This window comes from Biomphalaria glabrata, chromosome 1, assembly GCF_947242115.1.
Source record: "Biomphalaria glabrata chromosome 1, xgBioGlab47.1, whole genome shotgun sequence".
Taxonomy (NCBI): Eukaryota; Metazoa; Mollusca; class Gastropoda; family Planorbidae; genus Biomphalaria; species Biomphalaria glabrata.
Window position 1 is genome coordinate 6,038,202 of NC_074711.1, and position 23,266 is coordinate 6,061,467.

Below are 23,266 nucleotides of genomic sequence, written 5' to 3' on the forward strand. Positions count from 1 at the left end.
GATGAAGTAAGGTCACGTGGCATGGTGAAGGGGGAAATTGACTTTGATGCCAGGTCGTCTGCGTTCATAAGTCATTCATCATGGAATTCCCCAGCCGAACGATCCTGGAAAGACTCTATCATTTATGGCTTACGAGTGGGCCGACAAGCACTGTTCCAGTCTTTGGGCCCTAGTCTGTAAACCCAACTCCCCCCCTCTTTTCTCTTTTTTTTTCAGGCCTGACTGCAAGGGGCCGGAGTAAAAAAAAAAAGGGGGGGGGGGGCGGGCGACTGTCTATTATTACGGCCAGACACGCAGGAAGTGGACATCAATAAATGTAGATAAATGAACGATTCCGGAACGAGGTGAAAACAAAACCATCAGGGCTTAAGTTTTAGTGAACATCGCGTGTCGGCATGTTAGCAAACAGACGCCTCAATGCGCTTCCCTGCCCCACCCTGTTTTCAACCACGCACACTCACAATCCGTTTCTCAGTTACCAAATATCGAGACGTGAACAGCATTATAGCAGGGAATGAGTTACATACATAGACAAGGACTAGCATTAGTTTACCAGGACAAAAGTGACACTGACGGGCTACATCACATCATTATGTATATGGAAGTAGAAGTAGCAGTCTTGCAGTAGTGTAGCATCAATACAACTGTGAAGCTGAGTGATGAAACAATGAACGCATTAGATTTCAAAAGGCAGCATAAGAGACCACATCTTTAAGGAGAGAAAATGGTGAGCTTAAATATAACGAAATAAGGGACGGCACTGGTCAGGGCACGAGCCTGTGACCCTACGATAGGACGAAGCGAAATAGCCTCTAGACTAGTCTAGACCATCCAAATATATATATATATATAAAAAGCTTTCTGATTTGTAGCATTCAACGGTCACATTCCCTGCTCAGCCTGGCTCCCAACTCTCCACACCCCTCCACGCCAACAACTTTAACAGAGCGGACACAGTCATTGGGTCTGTCTTTATCTTCTAGAAGTAAATCAGTTACATTCATGGACATATAAAGATGTAACATTATTCTTTTAGCACTGCTAGCCATATGGGTATAGGCATAATCAGGTTCTTCCTAGTTCAAGAATTGAAATATTGTAAATGCCTTTCAGACAAGGATTCGGTATAAATATAATCTATTTAAGAAGTACCAGTTTATGACTTTGAGACATTACGGTTTTAATATAAAACAAGCAAAATACTTTTTAAAAGAAGTGCACATTTACAGCCAAATATCTCAATAATATAAAATTTAATTTCCCTTTTTCGGTATCATTCAAAAATTGATTAATTACCAATATCCCAATTACTTAATTATTTGGTTAATTTTTTTTATTGATTCATGAATAATTGTGTAAAGTTTCAACATGATCTGAGAATAGGAGTGGGGAGAAATAACGTGCACTGATGGACATAATACTACTACTAATAATACTAATAATAAGGCTTGTCTTCGAGTCAGAAGATAATGAGAAACGCAGTAGGCCATTTCCCGTGGTTACGCAGCCCCAGCTGCGACCTTCATATTTAACCATACTAGGCAGGCATAACCCATGTCCGCCGGTGGCCAATTTAGATTTTCTTTTCGCCGTCTTCGTCTGTCCTCTTCAGCGGATTTTCATTTGGTCTCAAATGTGCAACCCGCGGCTTGTGTAAGTGAATGTCTCGTTCTGAAGCCGCCGGCAACAAGGTGCTCTCTTCTATGTCAAGTTGGAGCTTAAGCTGGTCTTTAAAGCGTTTCCGTGGGGCACCTCTGTTACGTTGACCACCTTTTAGCTCACCAAAAAATACTGCTTTTTTTTTTTGCATAAGTTCGTCCTTCATACAGGATATGTGTCCTGCCAAGCAGACAGACATAGTGAGTGGATATTAACGTGGCAACTAGTTCTGTAATTTATACATTTTAGCTTTAACTCTTTCTCTCCTAACTGACGATACCAGCGTTGATTCCACCAGAATGTGGTAAATAATTACGGAGAGAAAGAGTTTTAAAAAAATAGCGGCTTTTCCCCGTGGAAGAAGGGTAATGAAATACAAGATAGATAATTGGTTTTCAAATATGTTAAAGTTGGTCAAAACATGAGGCTTTAACGAGATGTTACTGAAATCTCAGAGTCCCCGCGAGATTGTACAAATTATGACCCATATGTGTAGAGAAGGAAGTAGAATTAAAAATCAATATGGGTTTATGATTTCCTAGGATGGTCTGATGGAACAAAGAATTTCTTTCTCTAGCCGCTACACAGCAAAAACACTGTGATTCTTGTAATGTTTGCTGTGGGTCAACATTTGACCGCTGTGGTTCAACATATGACCGCTGTGGTTCACCATTTGACCGCTGTGGTTCAACATTTGATCACTGTAGTTCAACATTTGACCGCTGTGGTTCAACATTTGATCACTGTGGTTCAACATTTAACCGCTGTGGTTTCTTTACCAACACATCATCAGGTCTGTGTGGAAACTGTTCCCAGCGATGTGTGTTAATAAATGCAATTTTTTTTTTCTTTTTTTTTTTTTGGGGGGGGGGAGGGGGAAGGGGGGAGGTGAGTGTTGTGTTTGGTGCCATCTAGTGATCTGTGTTGCAGTGACTGTGGTCGGCTTCTTAATGTTTAGCCTACAGTTCATTCATCAACACCGCATGTCTCTCTCGAGTCGATGTTGTTACTTGACTGTGGTTGTATCATTTGGTCAGAGAAACGTGAAAAAACAAATTCAAGAAGGCCTGTGTAGTCATAGCACATTTCCATCTTTAATTTGTTGTCGTAATAACATTGAACTTTATAGACACAATAAGACAACAGAAATTTAATGACTTTTAGAAATTATAAGACTAAGGGGAGGAAAATCGCCCTGCCGATTCCCTTACTAAACATGTATAATGCTTTGGAGACGCGGTGGTTGAGCGGTAAAGCACGTAGCTTCCGAACCGAGGTCCTGGGTTCGAATCCTGGTGAAGACTGGGATTTTTAACTTTGGGATCTTCGGGCGCCTCTGAATCCACCCAGCTCTTGAGAGTACCTGACATTTGTTGGGGAAAGTAAAGGTGGTAGGTAGTTGTGCTGGCCACATGACACCCTCGTTAAACGTGGGGCACAGAAACAGATCTGCCCTTTAGTCGCAATGTCTGAAAAGGGGCTTTTCTTTTTTTTTTAATGCCAGTGTAAGTGTAAGATGATACTTGGGCCGTATCCAGGGCCGGTCCTAGCGATTGCGGGGCCCTATGCGAAACTAATTGCGCTGGGCCTAGTCTGGGTGGGAATGAGGATAATAAGTGAAATTATGATTTTGTAATAGAAAATAAATTCGTCTTTGCATTTTATTCATTCTTTTCTAAGTACAAAATTGCGATGAAGTTCATTATAGTTTACCAACCTTGCAACCTATGGCATATTTATATGCCTGTGACAATAAAAGTAAATAAGGTATTGGAGCTTCCAGTTATGGGGAACATTCGTCCGATCATTACATTTTATTACATAAAAGCTGACAATGTCTTTTTTTATCGCGCGTAGGATTGGCGTTTTCCATAATGTATGACACACACAAATGATAATTTTGTCTATTTTTCAGGAGATTTGTATGAGTTTTCAGGAAATTTTAATAAGTGCAGGTTATTTCCAGGAATTTTTCGTAGGCCTATATATTTTGCAATTAATAATTACACATAAAATTAGCGCGGGGCCTACGAAAGCGCGGGGGCCCACTGCGACCGCATAGGTTGCAGTGGCCTAAGACCGGCCGTAGCCGTATCTGGCGAGGAGTAGGAAGGCCACAGGATTCAGCTTTAATGAACGTTGCTCTGATGATATTAGTTTCTAAACTGGTAGGAACTGGTCATTAGCTTGCTGGTGCTTTTAGTCTTAATATTCTTTTGGGCAGCTGATAGAATAGCTCGCGCTTGTGCGAAGTGTCTCGGACTGCTGATTTACTAATGACTGTGATGACTGGCAGTGAGTCTCGTTGGAAACTGATCTTGTGGTGCTGGTACTTGGTGGGGAGACATTCAATAGCTGAATCAAGGGAGATTAGCCGCGTGCTTTATCAAATAAGGATTTTTTTTTTTAAATAGGTCCCTACGACACCACACACCTCTGAATTTTATAGATGCAATTAACAGCGTGCTCAGAAAGTTATCGTGAAAGCCTCCTTAAAAAGATAAGAAACTTCCTGTAGCACAGCCTCACGCCTCACTTTCTCTAGTGTAAACACTAACGGACCAAGGGCTATTAACTCGGAAAGACAACTGTTTAAATCTTACATCTAATTTCATCGCCAAGGGGAATTACCAGATAATCGGGAGACAACCCTCGCTAGAGATAAACATATGGATAAACAGTTTATGGAAAGAAAAAAAAACCAGACTGTTAAAAATGATCGCAACGCAATTCATCTAACTGTAACTTGAGCTCCAGTTCATCAATGATCCTCATTCATTGAAATTGTTGACCCTCGGAGAGTGCTTTTACTCAGCCTCTGGTTTGGCCCTCTCCGAGAACAGAATTTGACACGATAAATAAGCTGGCTAACTTTTAAACTACAAATGATGTTGACAATACGAAGGAGGCAATTGAAACCTACGCGCTTCCATGAGTTAACCTTAAACGTACATGCTATCTAAGAACTACCAAAGCAGTGGTTCTCTTGGCTGATTCAGGCAACCCTTTCAATGCTGCATTATTATCAATTTTTTTATCAGACCTCCTTCAGTCGTAGAACAACTATGATTCATCTCGAACAGCCTTTCATGTGACTGCAGCCCCATTTTGGAGAGATGCTCCCGTCCACATATATCGCAGTTGTGCTCGACCTTCGGCCTCGTTCACGGAGAGACGCTGCGACGACCTCCCCTAGCTCAGCTTGCTGGGTACGAATCTGCGTGATGGACCACAGAAGACACAATTTAAAGCAAGTAAAAATATTTGAAAAATAATTCCTTGTTTTTAATAGCCCTTATATCGCGCAAATTTCATGCTTATAGCATTTAGCATTTGTGCATTTGGTGTAATGCACAAATTGTAAGACAAATTTCCTCACGGATAATAAAGATTATTATTATTATTATAAGATTTATTTTATTTTTTCTTTATTAAAAATAATAATTACCGGTACCACTAATTAATTAATTGGTTACCCTTTTGATTGATTCATGTTCAGACAGGCGGAGTGATACCAGACAGGCGGAGTGATATCAGACAGGCGGAGTGATACATGAGATGAACTCCAATTGGTGACAAGGTGACAAGTGCCCTGGTAAGGAACCTTGCTGTTTGGCATAGTGCCTCATAGCTTCCATACAAACTAGGTGTACCACTGGATACGTCTTCCCGCAGCTCGCGGAGCTGCGGACACTCTTGCAAAGACGTGCGCCACCGTCTCTCTGATTCCCCACAGTGTCGGCAACGGGCATCAAAATTTGGCCGGAACCGGGCGAAGTACGCACCTATGGGGCAGTGTCCCGTACGCCAGTGCGCTATTGTTGTTTGTTCCTCCACCACGGGTCCTCTCGATTTGGGCGGCGCATGTGCTGCCAGACTCCCCTGGCAGTGTTGGAGTCATTCCAGGATTTCAACCATCTGTCATGCACCCACTCTCGTATAACTGTGGTAGCCTGTTGGTACGTACTTGGTGACTCGAAAGTGGGCACGGCCAGCGCTCCTTCTCGTGCTAGAGCAGGCGGAGTGATATCAGACAGGCGGAGTGATATCAGACAGGCAAATGATATCCGCCTTGTAATAGAGGCGAAGAGCCACCTCGAATTCTAGACGTTTAAAAATAAATCCCTACTTAACTACCGCGTAAGGTGGCTATGCCTTGCATCCTCATTGTGCAGTTAGTATCACAATCACTGATAAGAGTTTAAACCTTGGAAGCGCGTTTACGACATTGGTAGTACTGCTTCCTATTCAGAGCGAAGTTGGTCAGTGAACAATCAAGACTTAATCTCGCAGACTTGTATATAATATTTGCGCCCTATTCTAGAAGATAAGTTTCTACAATGTTCAAAACTGTAATATTAGCCTATAATTTATTAGGACGGCAAAATAGTGCTGTGGGTCAATACAATGGCTATTGATTTTGAGGGCCCAGCGGCCTTCACCTTTCTAGGGACCCCTGCATTTTGACATTCAACATCATAATGTACTTAATAAATATATGCCTAAATTCCAATCGGTACAGTATATAAGTAAAATTATCAAAAAATACTCTTTGTTGTTTATTGGCAAGATAATGCACAAGTGACAAATCTCAATTCATATAGCTTCACGTCGTGCTTTCTGTGCAGCAAAGGTATCTATAACAAACATCATCTAGATCAGGGGTTCTCAACCTGTGGGTCGCGACCCCCTTGGGGGTCGATTGACGATTTTCCAGGGGTCGCCTAAGACCATCGAAAATATGAATTGTTATTGTCTATTCTTCTTTTGCTGTATGTGGGGGGGGGGGTCGCGGCAGAGTGGGGGATTGTAAAAAGGGGTCGCCGAGCATAAAAGGTTGAGAATCGCTGATCTAGATGAATGTTGTCTACTATTTTTGGCTCCACGTGAGTAGCAGGATTGCATCGCAATGGCTTAATATTTAATTCACCAAAAAAAAAAGGGCCATTCGTTTGGGGGAACCCTTCAAGTGGGGGGGCGGGGGGGACTTTCAATTCCCCTCCCCCTTTTCCCGCCACACTAGCTTCGCCACTGGGTCAAAATGAAAAGGCTGGTACAGGGAAAGACAGACAGACAGAGGAAGAAAGGGAAGAAAGAACGAGTGAATTAGAACAAGAAACAAAAACGAGTCGGCCTGTTTTTCGAACTCTGCCAAATATAGACTCGCCCCAGGTCACTTACGATGCCAGTGCCGCCATTTGGTCAACATCATTATCAAGTACCTACACTATTTGTTCAAGTATTTCCCCTTGCAAGAGAGGAAACCCAATAAAACAGGATCCAACTAGATCTACATGTTATGTCTGCTGCTAGAATCTAACAAGCCCCAAGTTAAGTAGTTCATCTCGATGGCAATGGGAAGGAGAACTGACTATTGCCAGACGTAAAGCCTACCGTCAAAGAGACGGCGGAACCTGCCGTGCTTCAAACTTGGAGCGAGACCGAACTCAGATTCCTCCTCATATCCCCATCATTAATTATAATTTGTTGAAGTTTGTTTTGTTTTTCCAGCTCCGACAGTTTGCGTCGAAAAAGACGCAGACAGCAATGTCTTCCATTTCGAAGATTAAGGATGAGTGCACTGTTTAATATTTGTAGAGTAAACCCAGTTGCAACCTAGACTTTAAATAACGTAGGTTTTGTGAAACACAGTAAAGCTTCTAGCCTTCGCTAGGTATTTTCATAGAGAAATGTGGATGCGCAAACCAGAACCCACTCTTTAAGCCAAAGTACACCAGTCAACGAGTAGAGAAGCTCAACACAATTTTGTTTTTTATTTTGGACGCTTTTAATGTTCAAACAAGTTTTAAGTAAATCAAGTCAATGCAATAGACAACATTTAGCGTTTGATTCATTGCCCACAGCGAACCAACAAAAGTAGAATTTGTTTCCTTAAAGACAGTTGACTGTCTCCGCTAACCCACAGTTGTAATAAAACTGATCATGGAACATACAAGGTCAATTTTAAAAGCAAGAATGTTAATGTGACCATATTTAAAACTAAACGCTAAACCTGTCAGACAGACACTAGAGCTATATGTACACATCTAAGTGATCTTAAAAGAATGAATGTATCGGAAACATGAAAACGTTAAAAACTGTTTTTGACTTTAAGGTGGACATCATGTTCATTTTCGCTCAGAGCAGAGGTACAGTTCAAGACTAGATGGTCTAGCTGGGCCCTAGGGGCGGGCGCTGCGCCAAAGTCAAGAAATTAGTAAGTTGACAACACAGTGGTACACTTGAGAGAACAAAAATGTGAGCCACATCCAAAGTTTGTATTTACTGCTTTCAATGACTTGTGGCTGATGTGATGAAAAGGCATCTATCGAGTTAACTCTTTCTCTCCGTAATTATGTACCACATTCTGGTGGAATCAACGTTGGTATCGTCAGAGAGAATGAGTTAAAATTATAGGAGCCTGCATCAAATTGTAGTGAAACAAAATTTAAGAACCAAACATAAGTCCACATCGTCCTCAGCTGAGTTGAGTCCAGGGCACACTAGTTCCTTTCATGCTTTGGCCACATCAACTATTGACTGTCCTGTGAAGTTCAAGGCTTCGCAGGCAACCTCTCAAGCAACAGCCCCCCAGGATACATTCAACTCAACATCAAAAAAACCGAATCGAACTTTAGAATCCCATGTTCTTCCGAATCAAACAGACCACGAGCTGATATTTATAACAGAGAGAATATCATCTAATGAACAATATCAATACAGCCAATAATCTGATATAAGACTAAACATAAGAAGATATTTAAGAAAATAAGAAGAGAACAGGTGAGAGCATGTTTCAGGAGTAACACGTGACTGCTATTGCACACAGACACATCAACTACATCATCAATCAAACAATTCATTGGGGAGAAAAAAAAGAATTTAAATTATAACATCACAGAACCAAATGATTGCAAATGATTTTCAAACTATTGCAGCATTTAACTAAGGTACAATGTGAACAAACACATTCTCCATTAACTTAGCGGACATACACACACACAAAAAAGGACATACAAAAAAAAAACATTGTCATACACTGAAACCCACTTAATTGCATATTGCACAGTAAATTGAATCCACCTAACCCATTATTATTAAAACTAAGGTCCCACTTAGCCACGAAGCCTAGTTGATCCACTAATAAGCAGAGTTGGCTCTGGCAGCTATGGAATTAACTGGGTCCCACTGCACAGTGGTGTATCTTCCACGGCAGAACGAAGAGAAATTTCTTATTCTTCCTGCTAGACAATGTTCTGATGCCCTAGGCCTCCCCTGGTCTCACAGCAAAGAGAATCCAAAAGCGTTGTTCAAAAGTTTCCATGTGAAATATTGAGCTGGTATCAAGAATATGAACATTGAACTCTGTAGTTTTAAACAAGAGTTGAGACATACATTTAAATGTAAGGCTGAAACCTTCACTTGCGGCCAATGCCTGTCACATTCATAACAACGACATCGATTGTAAAACAAAAAAATAGATGATACAATTGTAGACATCAACGAAATAGTTGTAGGACTCATGGCAACAGGAATAGGGCTTCGTTACAGTGTAACAGTGTGGGAGAGGAGGGGGGGGGTGAAGAGGAGGCGTTAGGGCACTAAGGACAACTCCTGCAGGGCATCGTGCTGGTGAGTAGTTAGATTACTCACTGACTTCCTGACATCACAGATGATTGTCCTGACCTGAAAGATAAAATATTGGATGAGTCGATGAGCTCAAGGCAAGACTAGTGCACTGCAAAGATGTTTCGTTACAACATAAATGATGTCCAATGTCCAAGAGGAAAAAGTATGATTCGTTACAACATAAATGATGTCCAATGTCCAAGAGGTAAAACTATGATTCGTTACAACATAAATGATGTCCAATGTCCAAGAGGAAAACTATGATTTGTTACAACATAAATGATGTCCAATGTCCAAGAGTAAAACTATGATTCGTTACAACATAAATGATGTCCAATGTCCAAGAGGAAAACTATGATTCGTTACAACATAAATGATGTCCAATGTCCAAGAAGTAAAACTATGATTCGTTACAACATAAATGATGTCCAATGTCCAAGAGGAAAACTATGATTCGTTACAACATAAATGATGTCCAATGTCCAAGAAGTAAAACTATGATTCGTTACAACATAAATGATGTCCAATGTCCAAGAAGTAAAACTATGATTCGTTACAACATAAATGGTGTCCAATGTCCAAGAGGAAAAAGTATGATTCGTTACAACATAAATGATGTCCAATGTCCAAGAGGAAAAAGTATGATTCGTTACAACATAAATGATGTCCAATGTCAAAGAGGAAAAACTATGATTCGTTACAACATAAATGATGTCCAATGTCCAAGAAGTAATAAGATGTTACGGTACAACATAAATGATGTCCAATGTCCAAGAAGTAAAACTATGATTCGTTACAACATAAATGATGTCCAATGTCCAAGAGGTAAAACTATGATTCGTTACAACATAAATGATGTCCAATGTCCAAGAAGTAAAACTATGATTCGTTACAACATAAATGATGTCCAATGTCCAAGAAGTAAAACTATGATTCGTTACAACATAAATGATGTCCAATGTCCAAGAAGTAAAAAGATGTTACGGTACAACATAAATGATGTCCAATGTCCAAGAATTACAAATATTTTATATGTACTAGTAGCTTTAAAATATCATCTGAACCCATAAATACTAAAAGATGTTGTTTTGGTGAGTGCATTAAAATGTTCACTACTAAGTGCCTGGACTTCAACTCCTCTACTGATCTTCTGGTTTCGAGGATACATGACTACCGAAATAGCACTATGGCTAAAATAAACACTATATCTGTGAATAAAGACATTGTTTGTTCTTCATGTTTTTTGTTTTTTGGTGACCACTGTAGTTTTACTTCTACCTAAAATAAACTACAGTGACATCAGATAGTTACATATTGTGATAAGTCTGATCCTGCAGTGGTGCTTATGACCGAGGCCAACCGTTATAGGAGGCCTAAACACTGACCTGCAACGTCACAACTTGTGGGCAGTTTAGACCAATAGCGCGTTGAAATGTCGCAGTGCCATGGGGGCAGGTGGAAGGGGCGGGGTAAAAAAAAATGTTTCTTTTTTTATATATATATAAATCTATCATTCATTAGTTATTAAGATCAAAATAGTCGCTCTTTCAAAGGTTGGTCAGCTGTATACTGAAGGAATTGTCTTTTTTTGATACTAATTTCTTAAGTCCGGACAGAATTTGATGTGCCATACTTTCATTGATGCCTGTAAGTTGAGAGTCTATTCTAGAGAGTTACCTGGTTGGTGAAGAATGCCATCTCTCTGGGTTTCTCGCTGTACCTTTCAAACTGATCCAAGCTGTCCTGCAACTTCAAGGTCAAGGTGTCGTAATTACCTCGAACCACTTCCAGTACCTGGGAGAGAACAGTCAAGAGTGAAAGACGGGCTGCTAACTAGGAAACAGTGTGCAACAATTACATACTTTATTCAAACCAATAGAACAGACAGTGCTTGTACCAGCGTTTCTCAAATTGTGTGCATGCCCCCTAGGTGCCAAAAAAAATATTTTAATTTGTGTCGTGGTTATCAATCCACGTTTGTTTATTAACCAAGTTGAATGACCCATTAGCAATTTATACAAATTAAACTATTTGAAACGTCGTTTCATCTTCTAGTACGGACCTTTTAAAATGTATAGCGTTTTCATGAGATAGCAATTCAAAACTTTTTGAAGAAGGTATTTCGAAACGTCTCCGCTAACGTGATTCTTCTCACCTTTTCTATGTTGCAATGGTCGAAATTCGCCCCAACTGTTGTACGTCGATAGATTGACAACTTTTGTGTGACTAAAAATAAGACGTCCTGCTTAAAACTAAAGACGATTCACGCCCATTACTAGCGCTAACTGTATCTCGACTGTCCCTCTAAAAATAGACCAGTGCTGCCTTCTTTAGAAGACTTCATTTGATCTACGACTTTGTGTATAGTAGGATGAACGGTGTGCTCTATTATAAGAAAACACTTCCATATCGGCCTGTTCCATCTTTTTTCCCTTTAAAAAAAATGACTCAATGAACTACCTTTAATGAACATTTCGTATGTAAATATGGTTTCCAAATAATGTGTAAATAGTGAGACAAAATTTACCCGGAAAACTGTGCTATAATTATGTCTCTTTTCTTTTCCATTAGGTTCTGAAAGCCCTCCCGGAACCCAAAGTGAAGCCTCAGAAATGCCTAAAGTCCCCAGATAGCTAACCGGAGCGTAAACCATACTTCTCGTTTAATGGGGGGGGGGGGGGGCACCGGCAAAAGTTTGAGAACCACTGAGTTAGACCATCATTACAATACGGAACGCTATGCCTAGCTTCGTATTACATTACACTCAAACTTTTTTTTACAAGTAGTGCCCTACCCCTCTCTCCAATAACAAAAATTGTGTTCGCATAGGGCAGTGCGCCCCACAGTTTGAAAAACGCTTCATTACACAATAGGTATAGAAACCTGTTTATATGAAATAATTGATGTGTATTATGTCCTAAAGTGAACTCAATACTACACATTAAGCTTCACAATTCTAGGGCTGATTAAGTCCATTCCTTTTATTTTTCATTTTTTTAACTATTAAGCTAAAAAAAAAAAAAAGAACTGCATTCTTCCTTCGTGTAATAAAGAAAAGCATTAGTGGTAGATAAAACATAAGAGGTCGGGAAGGGGGGGGGGTACATAAAAATTAAGGTTTGAAAATAAAAATGCCATAAAATTTGAATTAATTCTGAATAGAACTTGGGACCTCATATCCAAAATAAAATTTAAAAAATATAGAAAACATCAAAATTTGTCCAAAAACCTTTTGATTCAAAACTCTTGTAGAAATCGATTCTACTAACTGACAAGAAAAAAATACCGATTCGTCAATGAGATTAATGTAATTATCCTACGGTATCGACAGCGTCAAGTCTGCAAAGCGTTGGGTAGTATCGATGAATGACATCAACGAGTTCTCGTCCACGGGTATCGAAGGCCGGAAGTAAGGGTTAGGGGTTGTGAGTAATCGATGGTGATGATCCGCTTTGGAGAAAAAGAATGCTGGGAGTGACGCCTGTCGTAATGTCGTCTGCTCAGACCTCAGTGATAAGAAAGGGGGTTGACGTAAAAAAGACGACGTCAGTTACTAGCAAGCTTCGTCAGGAGAAATGAACAGACGAGTGGAATGGTCTTTATTTGATTCCATCAAGTCCCGGGTCCATACTCAAAATTTAAACATCAACTGGTTTTCTAGTCAACTTGAAAATAAATAAAACAACAACAAAAATGGTCACAGCTAATGCCAATGAAGACTGCCAATACTGACCAAGTGTCTGACATCGACATAGATCATTTCAAGACTTTTCAGAATGTCACTATGTCCGAGAGTTTGAGTTTTGAGTTTAGGCACATCGGCACAATTTAGGCCATGTCGTGCCCATGTCCGAGAGACGTTTTCCATCAGTTTGATGCTCAACAGCCTTCAGACAGTTGTGCCCACACTGTTGTTGTCACGTCACGAACTAACCAGAAGATCGCGTGCGCAGATCATTTATCCATGTGTGCTTTGTCAAAGCCTTGGAGAATAACGAATTGTAGCGCTGCCCATTATGTAAATGTTTAGAGACAATTGTTAGAAAATGTTTTTTTTTTAATGCAAGATCTTAACGGAAAGTTAGACAAATTACAGCACATTTTTTTATAATTGTTTTTGTATTGCACATCCTTCATGGTAGAGCAGGCTTGTTGCGCTCTGGTCTAAATGTCTGATATGCATTTCCAAAGCTTTATGTTTAATCACGAAAGAATATTTAATAATATTCTTACAATATACATTTCTCATATGTAGATACTAACAAATGAAATTGTAGCTTTGACTAGCATTTTGTTTTTCATTGTACATATTCACTTTCATATTTATGTGAAAAACAAAGCGTAGCAGTAATAAAATGAATTGTCACAATAGTATTGGGACAGTCCGATGGCCTTAGGCGACCCCTGGCTAATCGTCATTTGACCCCAATGGGGTCACGACCCACATGTGCTCCATGAGCACAAGAAACTAAGACACCCCCCCCCCCCCCCCAATCATACTGGAGTCCACGGGTTAACGAGTTTCTAGCACAGCGGCCAAGAAATGTTTTAGGTAGACTTTAGAACATCTCAAGTACATCATAAGTGTAGGGGCCACTTCAATTTAGAAAACAAAAACAAAAAGTAAATGCCGGACATTTTCACATGTTTCGATAATCCCTGATGGACGGAGGACATGTTCCCAAAAAGTAGCGCACGTCCTCCTTTGCCGGACGTCTGGAAGCACTATACAGAGACGATTTTCTAACACTAAACTGACCAAAGTAATGGCCCAAGAAAAGATGTTTTGATTTAGACAAGGTACGGAACGTGTTTTAATGGTAACAGAAAGTACAGCTCTAGAAATAGTCCAAACATTGCAATTCTTCGGTACAATTTTAAACTCGACATTGTATTTCGGTGCTGAAACTGAAGGGGGAATAAGAGACTCGACATTGAATTTCGGTGCTGAAACTGAAGGGGGAATAAGAGACTAGACATTGTATTTCGGTGCTGAAACTGAAGGGGGAATAAGAGACTAGACATTGTATTTCGGTGCTGAAACTGAAGGGGGAATAAGAGACTCGACATTGTATTTCGGTGCTGAAACTGAAGGGGGAATAAGAGACTCGACATTGAATTTCGGTGCTGAAACTGAAGGGGGAATAAGAGACTAGACATTGAATTTCGGTGCTGAAACTGAAGTGGGAATAAGAGACTCGACATTGAATTTCGGTGCTGAAACTGAAGGGGGAATAAGATGACGATATAGAGGCAACTTCAAATTCGGGGGTGGAGGTGAAATGTTCAGCAGAGATGTGAATAGAAAGACGTGCTGGCCAGGGCACTTCGTGAGACAGACGGACGGACTGACATTACTAAAAGGGATGTCTAGTTTCAGTTTGTACATATAGATCTAAGTGAACAGATTATTTTTAGTCTAACCTCTGACGGTGCGGTACGTTTCAACAACTTTTGTTTCGTTTGGTAACTTTAACAAAATCTAAACTAATACCAATAAGAACATCGGCGACACACACACACGCCCAGACATCTGTTTGAATATTTAAAAATACAAAACAAAACAGAACATCCAAAAGTAAACTCTCAAGATTTTAAACAATTAAAAAAAAAAAAAACTTTCTTAACGTCCATTTTGCTCTAGGTACACACACAGACATGGAGACTCTGAGACAAAGTAAAAACACATCGCCAGACAAAACGTATTGAATTTGTCCAGGGAGGTGTGTTCTAGTCTACGTCTAATGTGTTTCTAGATGCCTATAAACGAATCTGTCTTGGTGAGAATGCCTGTACAAAGTCTGTATTCGCGCATCTATAACAAGTCTGTCTGTCTTAGCGTATACGACTATAAATAATTTCACTTAGCACGTATATATATATATATATATATATTATGTATTGCGAACGTCTGTACATGCTTAGAACCAAGTAGGATGACGTAGATGCTGGTTCTGATGACGTGTAGGTGTAGACTGAACATTATTCTAGGGTTGGGGGGGGGGGGAACAAGACGAAAACAAAACAAGAGGCTATCAAGAAAATGTTGATAGGAGGTTAGAGTTGAAGTCAGTCAATAGTAAGTACGAACATAGAGGCCGAGGCTGAACATAGACAGAAATAAGCTTTATTACTGAGCAGGTCAGTGTGCATCGAATGCTGAAGGATTAAGAATAAGATGATCTTATGAAGCGAGAAATGTAGGCGTCAAAGAGTGAGACATTTCTTTATCTGTTTCCTTTTCCTAACTAGCCCTAAGGGGGACTTCAAATAATCTGCTCCCCCTCCCCCCGAGGAAGCAGTGTGAATGTGAAATTTTCCTCTTTAATAATAAGAGAGACATACACGGAACGGATCGAAAAAACCTTTGATTGAAACTCAGCACCAAAATGTGTGGGGATGTATGTGTATTGTGAAGCTGTGTGTATTGTGTGGCTGTGTCTGTATTGTGGGACTGTGTGACTGTGTGACTGTGTGTATTGTGGGGCTGCGTGGGTATTGTGGAGCTGTGTGTGCCTGTGTGTGTGTGTGAATTTTGGGACTGTGTGTGACTGTGTGTATTGTGTGGCTGTTTGGGTATTGTGAAGCAATGTGTCGATGTGAGGGTATAGTGTTACTGTGTGTGGCTGTGTATATTGTAGAGCTGTGTTTATTGTAGAGCTGTGTGTGATTATTGTGGAGCTGTGTGTGGGTATTGTGGAGCTGTGTGTTTATTGTGGAGCTGTGTGTGTGTGTATTGTGGAGCTGTGAGTGGGTATAGCGGAAATGTGTGGGGTTATTGAGAAGCTGTGTGTGGGTGTTGAGGAGCTGTGTGTGGGTATTGTGGAGCTATATGTGTGTATTGAGGAGCTGTGTGTGGGTATTGTGGGCCTGTTTGTGGCTGTGTGGGTCTGTTAAATTGAGCAGAGGTGCAGTAAGAGCATGGAAGGAGAGAGGAGCTATCAGCGTTTTGTGTGTGTGTGTTTGTGTGTGTGTGTGTGTGTGTGATCATCTAAAACATGGCTGTTAATTTAAGTGATAATGCATGCTGACGAAACACGGCTGGTCAGAAAGATACTTTTTTATAACGCTAATATCAACTCACGCTGTCTGTCTGGTAAAAAGTTATTTCTCCCACACCCATTTTAGGATGAAGTTGAGACTTTGCCACAATTATCTCTTGTACCGAACAACAACCAAAATAATCAATTTAAAAAATTTAACAATTAGTCAATTAATTACTGGTCTTTTTTTTTATTAAGATCAAATTCAAAGCCGTTCCGATCGGGTCCGAGTCCATTTCGACCCAATCCAATTCTATCCAACCTGTTCAGATCCCATTCGATCAGATCTGAACGATCAGAACCGATTTCCTTTGACAATAAAATGAGAATGTACTTTTTTTTTTTTTTTTTTCAATTTATCATTCGTTTTGCATTGTAACAATGGCGCATACCATGTCCTCATCTTCAATTTGTTGCATTGGTTTTGAAGTGAGGATTTTGTCCAATCTCGTCTAATGTTTAATCGGGAGGGGAGTAGGCAAGGAGGACAGAGGGCCCGGGGAAGGAGGACAGAGATAGGGCCCGGGGAAGGAGGACAGAGATAGGGCCCGGGGAAGGAGGTCAGAGATAGGGCCTGGGGAAGGAGGACAGAGATAGGGCCCGGGGAAGGAGGACAGAGATAGGGCCCGGGGAAGAGGGACAGAGATAGGACCCGGGGAAGGAGGACAGAGATAGGGCCCGGGGAAGGAGGACAGAGATAGGGCCCGGGGAAGGGGGACAGAGATAGGGCCCGGGGAAGGAGGACAGATAGGGCCCGGGGAAGGGGGACAGATAGGGCCCGGGGAAGGAGGACAGTGGGCCCGGGGAAGGAGGACAAAGATAGGGCCCGGGGAAGGGGGACAGAGGGCCCGGGGAAGGGGGACAGAGATAGGGCCCGGGGAAGGAGGACAGAGATAAGGCCCGGGGAAGAAGGACAGAGATAGGGCCCGGGGAAGATGACAGAGGCCCGGGGAAGGAAGACAGAGGCCCGGGGAAGGACAGAGATCAGGCCCGGGGAAGGAGGACAGAGGGCCCGGGGAAGGGGGACAGAGATAGGGCCCGGGAAAGGGGGACAGAGATAGGGCCCGGGGAAGGAGGACAGAGATAGGGCCCGGGGGAGGAGGACAGAGGGCCCGGGGAAGGGGGACAGAGATAGGGGGGACAGAGATAGAGATAGGGACAGAGGGGGGCAGAGATAGAGATAGGGCCCGGGAAAGGGGGACAGAGATAGGGCCCAGGGAAGGAGGACAGAGATAGGGCCCGGGGAAGGAGGACAGAGATAGGGCCCGGGGAAGGAGGACAGAGGGCCCGGGGAAGGGGGACAGAGATAGGGCCCGGGGAAGGGGGACAGAGATAGGACCCGGGGAAAGGGGACAGAGATAGGGCCCGGGGAAGGGGGACAGAGATAGGGCCCGGGGAAGAGGGACAGAGGCCCGGGGAAGGGGGACAGAGATAGGGCCCGGGGAAAGGGGACAGAGATAGGGCCCGGGGAAGGGGGACAGAGATAGGGCCCGGGGAAGAGGGACAGAGGCCCGGGGAAGGGGGACAGAGATAGGGCCCGGGGAAGGGGGACAGAGATAGGGCCTGGGGAAGGGGGACAGAGATAGGGCCCGGGGAAGGAGGACAGAGGGCCCGGGGAAGGGGGACAGAGATAGGGCCCGGGGAAGGGGGACAGAGATAGGGCCCGGGGAAAGGGGACAGAGATAGGGCCCGGGGAAGGAGGATAGAGATAGGGCCCGGGGAAGGAGGACAGAGGGCCCGGGGAAGGGGGACAGAGAAAGGGCCCGGGGAAGGGGGACAGAGATAGGGCCTGGGGAAGGGGGACAGAGATAGGGCCCGGGGAAGGAGGACAGATAGGGCCCGGGGAAGGGGGACAGAGATAGGGCCCGGGGAAGGAGGACAGAGATAAGGCCCGGGGAAGAAGGACAGAGATAGGGCCCGGGGAAGGGGGACAGAGATAGGGCCCGGGGAAGGAGGACAGAGATAGGGCCCGGGGAAGGAGGACAGAGATAGGGCCCGGGGAAAGGGGACAGAGATAGGGCCCGGGGAAGAGGGACAGAGGCCCGGGGAAGGGGGACAGAGATAGGGCCCGGGGAAGAGGGACAGAGGCCCGTGGAAGGGGGACAGAGATAGGGCCCAGGGAAGGGGACAGAGATAGGGCCCGGGGAAGGGGGACAGAGATAGGGCCCGGGGAAGGAGGACAAAGATAGGGCCCAGGGAAGGGGACAGAGATAGGGCCCGGGGAAGGGGGACAGAGATAGGGCCCGGGGAAGGAGGACAGAGATAGGGCCCGGGGAAGGGGGACAGAGATAGGGCCCGGGGAAGAGGGACAGAGGCCCGGGGAAGGGGGACAGAGATAGGGCCCGGGGAAAGGGGACAGAGATAGGGCCCAGGGAAGGGGAACAGAGATAGGGCCCGGGGAAGAGGGACAGAGATAGGGCCCAGGGAAGGGGGACAGAGATAGGGCCCAGGGAAGGGGGACAGAGATAGGGCCCGGGGAAGGGGGACAGAGATAGGGCCCAGGGAAGGAGGACAGAGATAGGGCCCGGGGAAGGGGGACAGAGATAGGGCCCAGGGAAGAGGGACAGAGGCCCGGGGAAAGGGGACAGAGATAGGGCCCGGGGAAAGGGGACAGAGATAGGGCCCAGGGAAGGGGAACAGAGATAGGGCCCGGGGAAGAGGGACAGAGATAGGGCCCAGGGAAGGGGGACAGAGATAGGGCCCAGGGAAGGGGGACAGAGATAGGGCCCGGGGAAGGGGGACAGAGATAGGGCCAGGGGAAGAGGGACAGAGGTAGGGCCAGGGGAAGGGGCACAGAGATAGGGCCCGGGGAAGGGGGACAGTGGCCCGGGGAAGGGGGACAGAGGCCCGGGAAAGGGGGAGGCACGAGACAAACGTTTGGCCTCTGTCTCTTTATATTTAGATTTGGAAAATACAAAGGAGACGCCGCAGAACCAAAAGATTTAATATTTGGACATGTGACCCGACAATGTTGTTTTCTTTATAGGTCAGTGAGATCTAGGAATCAAAGCACGGCTTGTAGCTAAATCTAGTGGGGAAACAGCTTATTTTAGAAAAAAAAAAACAGTGTGTGATATACTCATATACTTGTTACCACTGAAAACATTTACCGTAGAAAGTCAACAATGTCCACAAACAGAATTATTTAATTAATAATGAGTGCACACATACACCCAACAGAGCCCCAGGCAACCACGTGATGGCTCTCCAGACGTCTAGACGTAGGTGAAGGGGAGAGCTGAAGAAGGAATGGACAATACTTGGAGCCCACTGGGTCCCTGGGTTTATGTTTGTGTTTGCTGGTACGACCGTCTCTGTTTAGACAAACAAAGGCTAGACAAGAAAGAAGTGTTGAGACGACACCGAATCCAATCAGGTAGTCTAGAAGTGACCACCACTAAAACACACATTTCTTTTACACGCCTTCGCCAATGTAACCCCACAGAAGGGTCGAGGGGCGAGGCTGGAATACCCCCTTCAGACATTGCGATTTATAGGGGCAGATGATATAAGTCATGTGCTTCTATGGACGAGGGTTAACGAGGGTGTCATATGGCCAGCACAACGACCAACTGCTTTTACTCTCCTTAACTCTGTTCAGATACCCATAAGAGTTGGATGGACCAAGGAGTGTCATGAAAATCCCGAAATCACTGAGATTCAAACCAAATACATCTCGGTTCGGAAACGAAGCATTTAACCCCTCAGCCACCATGACCCTAACAAATATGCAGTCCCATCAAAACATAGTATACACCATCACAGGATCGAAAAGAAAAGACTACCCTAAAAGACCAATACTCGTTAAAGCTTTCAGCTAAGTGACGTAACATCTGCCAAGTGACGTAACATCTGCTAAGTGACGTAACATCTGCTAAGTGACGTAACATCTGCTAAATGACGTAACATCTACTAAGTGACGTAACATCTACTAAGTGACGTAACATCTGCTAAGTGACGTAACATCTGCTAAGTGACGTAACATCTACTAAGTGACGTAACATCTGCTAAGTGACGTAACATCTGCTAAGTGACGTAACATCTACTAAGTGACGTAACATCTGCTAAGTGACGTAACATCTGCTAAGTGACGTAACATCTGCTAAGTGACGTAACATCTACTAAGTGACGTAACATCTGCTAAGTGACGTAACATCTGCTTAGTGACTTAACATCTACTAAGTGACGTAACATCTGCTAAGTGACGTAACATCTGCTAAGTGACGTAACATCTACTAAGTGACGTAACATCTACTTAGTGACATAAAATCTGCTATTAAACTAATATATTTATGACCAAACGTCTGATAATGATAAGCCCAGGTCTATAATCCTGTGATGTTATCTATAATCCTGTGATGTAATCTATAATCATGTGATGTTATCTATAATCCTGCGACGATGATGCAGAGCTGTGGTGAGCGCCCAAAGGAGTTTTTTTTTTAAAGTTCACAAAAACGGCAAAGGAGGCACCTGCAGGAGGGAGCAAGTTGGATCAAGGATTACTCAATTCATTGGGGCCACATCGATTTGAATCTCTCGTGTCCCATTGAGAACTTTCACTGGCCAAGAGAAGAGAGGGGAATGACGGGGGAAAAAATGGGGGAAAGGTGAAGGGGGGGGGGGGGTCCATCATCGCTACCAGAGTAAATAGACTAAACTTAAGCGACCTCTCCTTCTCTCTATCTCTCTCGTCCATCTCTCTCTCTCTCTCTCTCTTTCCGCTCTCTCAGTTCCTCCGTTCCATCTCTGACAAGGATTAGGAAATCAGTATTTTATCTAACAAAACAGTTTGTAGAATCTGTCTTACCTTCCAACAAGGTCCCGGTTATTGCCAAAGACTTAGAACAAGAACGGTTTTGTGAATGTGTGTTTAGCGTGTGTGTGTATATATATATATATATATACTTATTCTTAAGGTAGAGTTAGTCTAGATATCATTTAGAGTCAGTTATAATAGAAAAAAAAGTTGACTTATTCAACTAATATAAAACACTGCAATGTAAATAAACCAATGACTCGTTAAACGTCACCATAACTACGGCTTGTCTTACGCCTTACTTAGTGTTAAAGAAAAAACTATAACATGTCGAAGAGTTACTTTCCCCATCCCTTAAAAACATTGGATCATTGTTTCTTGGTATTGTTAAACAATGCCAAACAAAATAGATAAGATAATAGAGAAATAAATTGCTAATACAAACAAAAAAGATAAAGGATATTTTCAATTTTTTATTAACATAGATACAGAATAAGATGGTTTAACACTGGAATAAACATGTGGAAAAGGTCTGATGATGTCTAGACTAACTCTACATTAAGAATAAGTCTAGATGATGTCTACACTAGAAAGAAGACTTCATTCACGCCAAGCCTGTGATTAATTGCGGAGCATATTATTCAGGTTTAATAGACGAGTAGATTAAAGGATTAAAAAAGAAATAAACCTATCGTTGTAACCTAAAAACAAACACGAATCACAAAACTAAGAGATCTGCCGAGTAGTACGGAGTCTTTCTGTTGTCGACAAGTCAACCCCTGACATTATAACTGACACCTTGTGTGGCACACTGACTTCCACAGTTTAATATAGAATCTTGATCAAGTGTATAACCTTTGTCAAGTGAGAGTATTTTAACACATTGACAAGCTAACTTGTGTTTTTGTTTTCCTTCTATGTGAGCCCCAATAGAAAGAAATAGGATTTAGTCTATAAGCTTCATCAATAATACATCGGACCAACGAAAGTGCTGGGTGTCTGACTGGCCAATAGTTGAAACCCCCGTGGAAAAAACAAAAGAGGAGGAGGAGGAGAGGGAACGGTATGCAAAGCAGGACTGAGAAATGTTTATCATACAGATGTCACGTGATCTTGTTTCGTTCTGCGGGTCATCTCTTAAGTTCTGCTGTAATCTCGGTTTTCTTGAATGCTCAATACAAAATATTTAATGACTAAAATGTGAAGGGAAAAAAAAAGCAGGCAAAAAAAAACAAAAGGCTGGAAAGGGAAGAGGAGAGAATTGAAAGACTCAGACTTTGATCTGATAGCTAATAGAACTAGTACATTCAAGAGTAGAAGACGGACATAAACAGTGCGCGTTAGTGCGAGACAAATCGTCATAGAAGGCCTGAACACTGACCTGCAACGTCACAACCTGTGGGCAGTGGAGACCAATAGCTTGTTGCCATGTCACAGGTCTGTATGACGTGGCAACGGAGCTATTGGTCACCACAGCCCACAGGCTGCGACTACTATAACGATTGGTCAGTGCTACCTACGCATTGACGTCACATACAAATTCAACTATAAATATCTATCATAGTGACCAATAATTGACCAGTACTGATGTTTAGGTCTCTAGGCTTGTTCTAAGTATGGTTTATACGTAAGTGCATAAAAAGAAAATAAATACACTTTTTAAAGACCAAGCCTAGATGTGGCACCTCTTTTAAGCACATTAGGAGAAATCGAATAATTAAAGGCACTTATTGAGTTTTAAAGAGGTAAATGTGACAGACTGACAGCACAAACACAATAGCGGTTTTCCTGTTGAGGTCTACTAAAAAAAAAGAAGTGTACTGTTCAAAGTTAGGTTTTTTTTGGGGGGGGGGGGGGGGTTTTAGGAGGTTTATCCCTTTTCCTCTGGACTAGTCTAGGTGTAATGGGAGTCGAGTCTAAATAGTTTTCAAATCACATTTTTTGACACCCTGGTTGTGAACAACAATCAGTTGACATTTCCGGAAGTGATCTCGGCACGATCTCTCTCTCTCTCTCTCTCTCTCTCTCTCTCTCTCTCTCTCTCTCTCACGGAATCTCATTCAATTACCCAACGTGTGAGGAGTGTGATAGACTTCAAGTGCTGCTGTGTGTAAGCAGAAGTAGGGCAGGGGAGGATGAGTGTACCAAGAGGTGGAACTCAATGGAGACCATTTTA

At 42.9% G+C, this 23,266-nt stretch overlaps 1 protein-coding gene across 3 annotated transcripts in view; it reads right to left on the bottom strand.

Moving 5' to 3' along the window:
• Positions 1-7,423: 7,423 nt before the first annotated feature.
• The window catches only part of LOC106061599 (armadillo-like helical domain-containing protein 3), a 42,003-nt gene continuing 26,160 nt past the window's right edge, over positions 7,424-23,266 (bottom strand). For all 3 annotated transcript variants that reach the window (XM_056018569.1, XM_056018564.1, XM_056018556.1), the window contains exons 27-28: positions 10,966-11,082; positions 7,424-9,345 (exon numbers count right to left, since the gene is read on the bottom strand). In XM_056018569.1, coding sequence (XP_055874544.1) covers positions 9,253-9,345; positions 10,966-11,082 — 210 coding nt within the window. In that variant the 3' untranslated portion in view covers positions 7,424-9,252. The remainder of the gene's footprint in view (positions 9,346-10,965; positions 11,083-23,266) is intronic.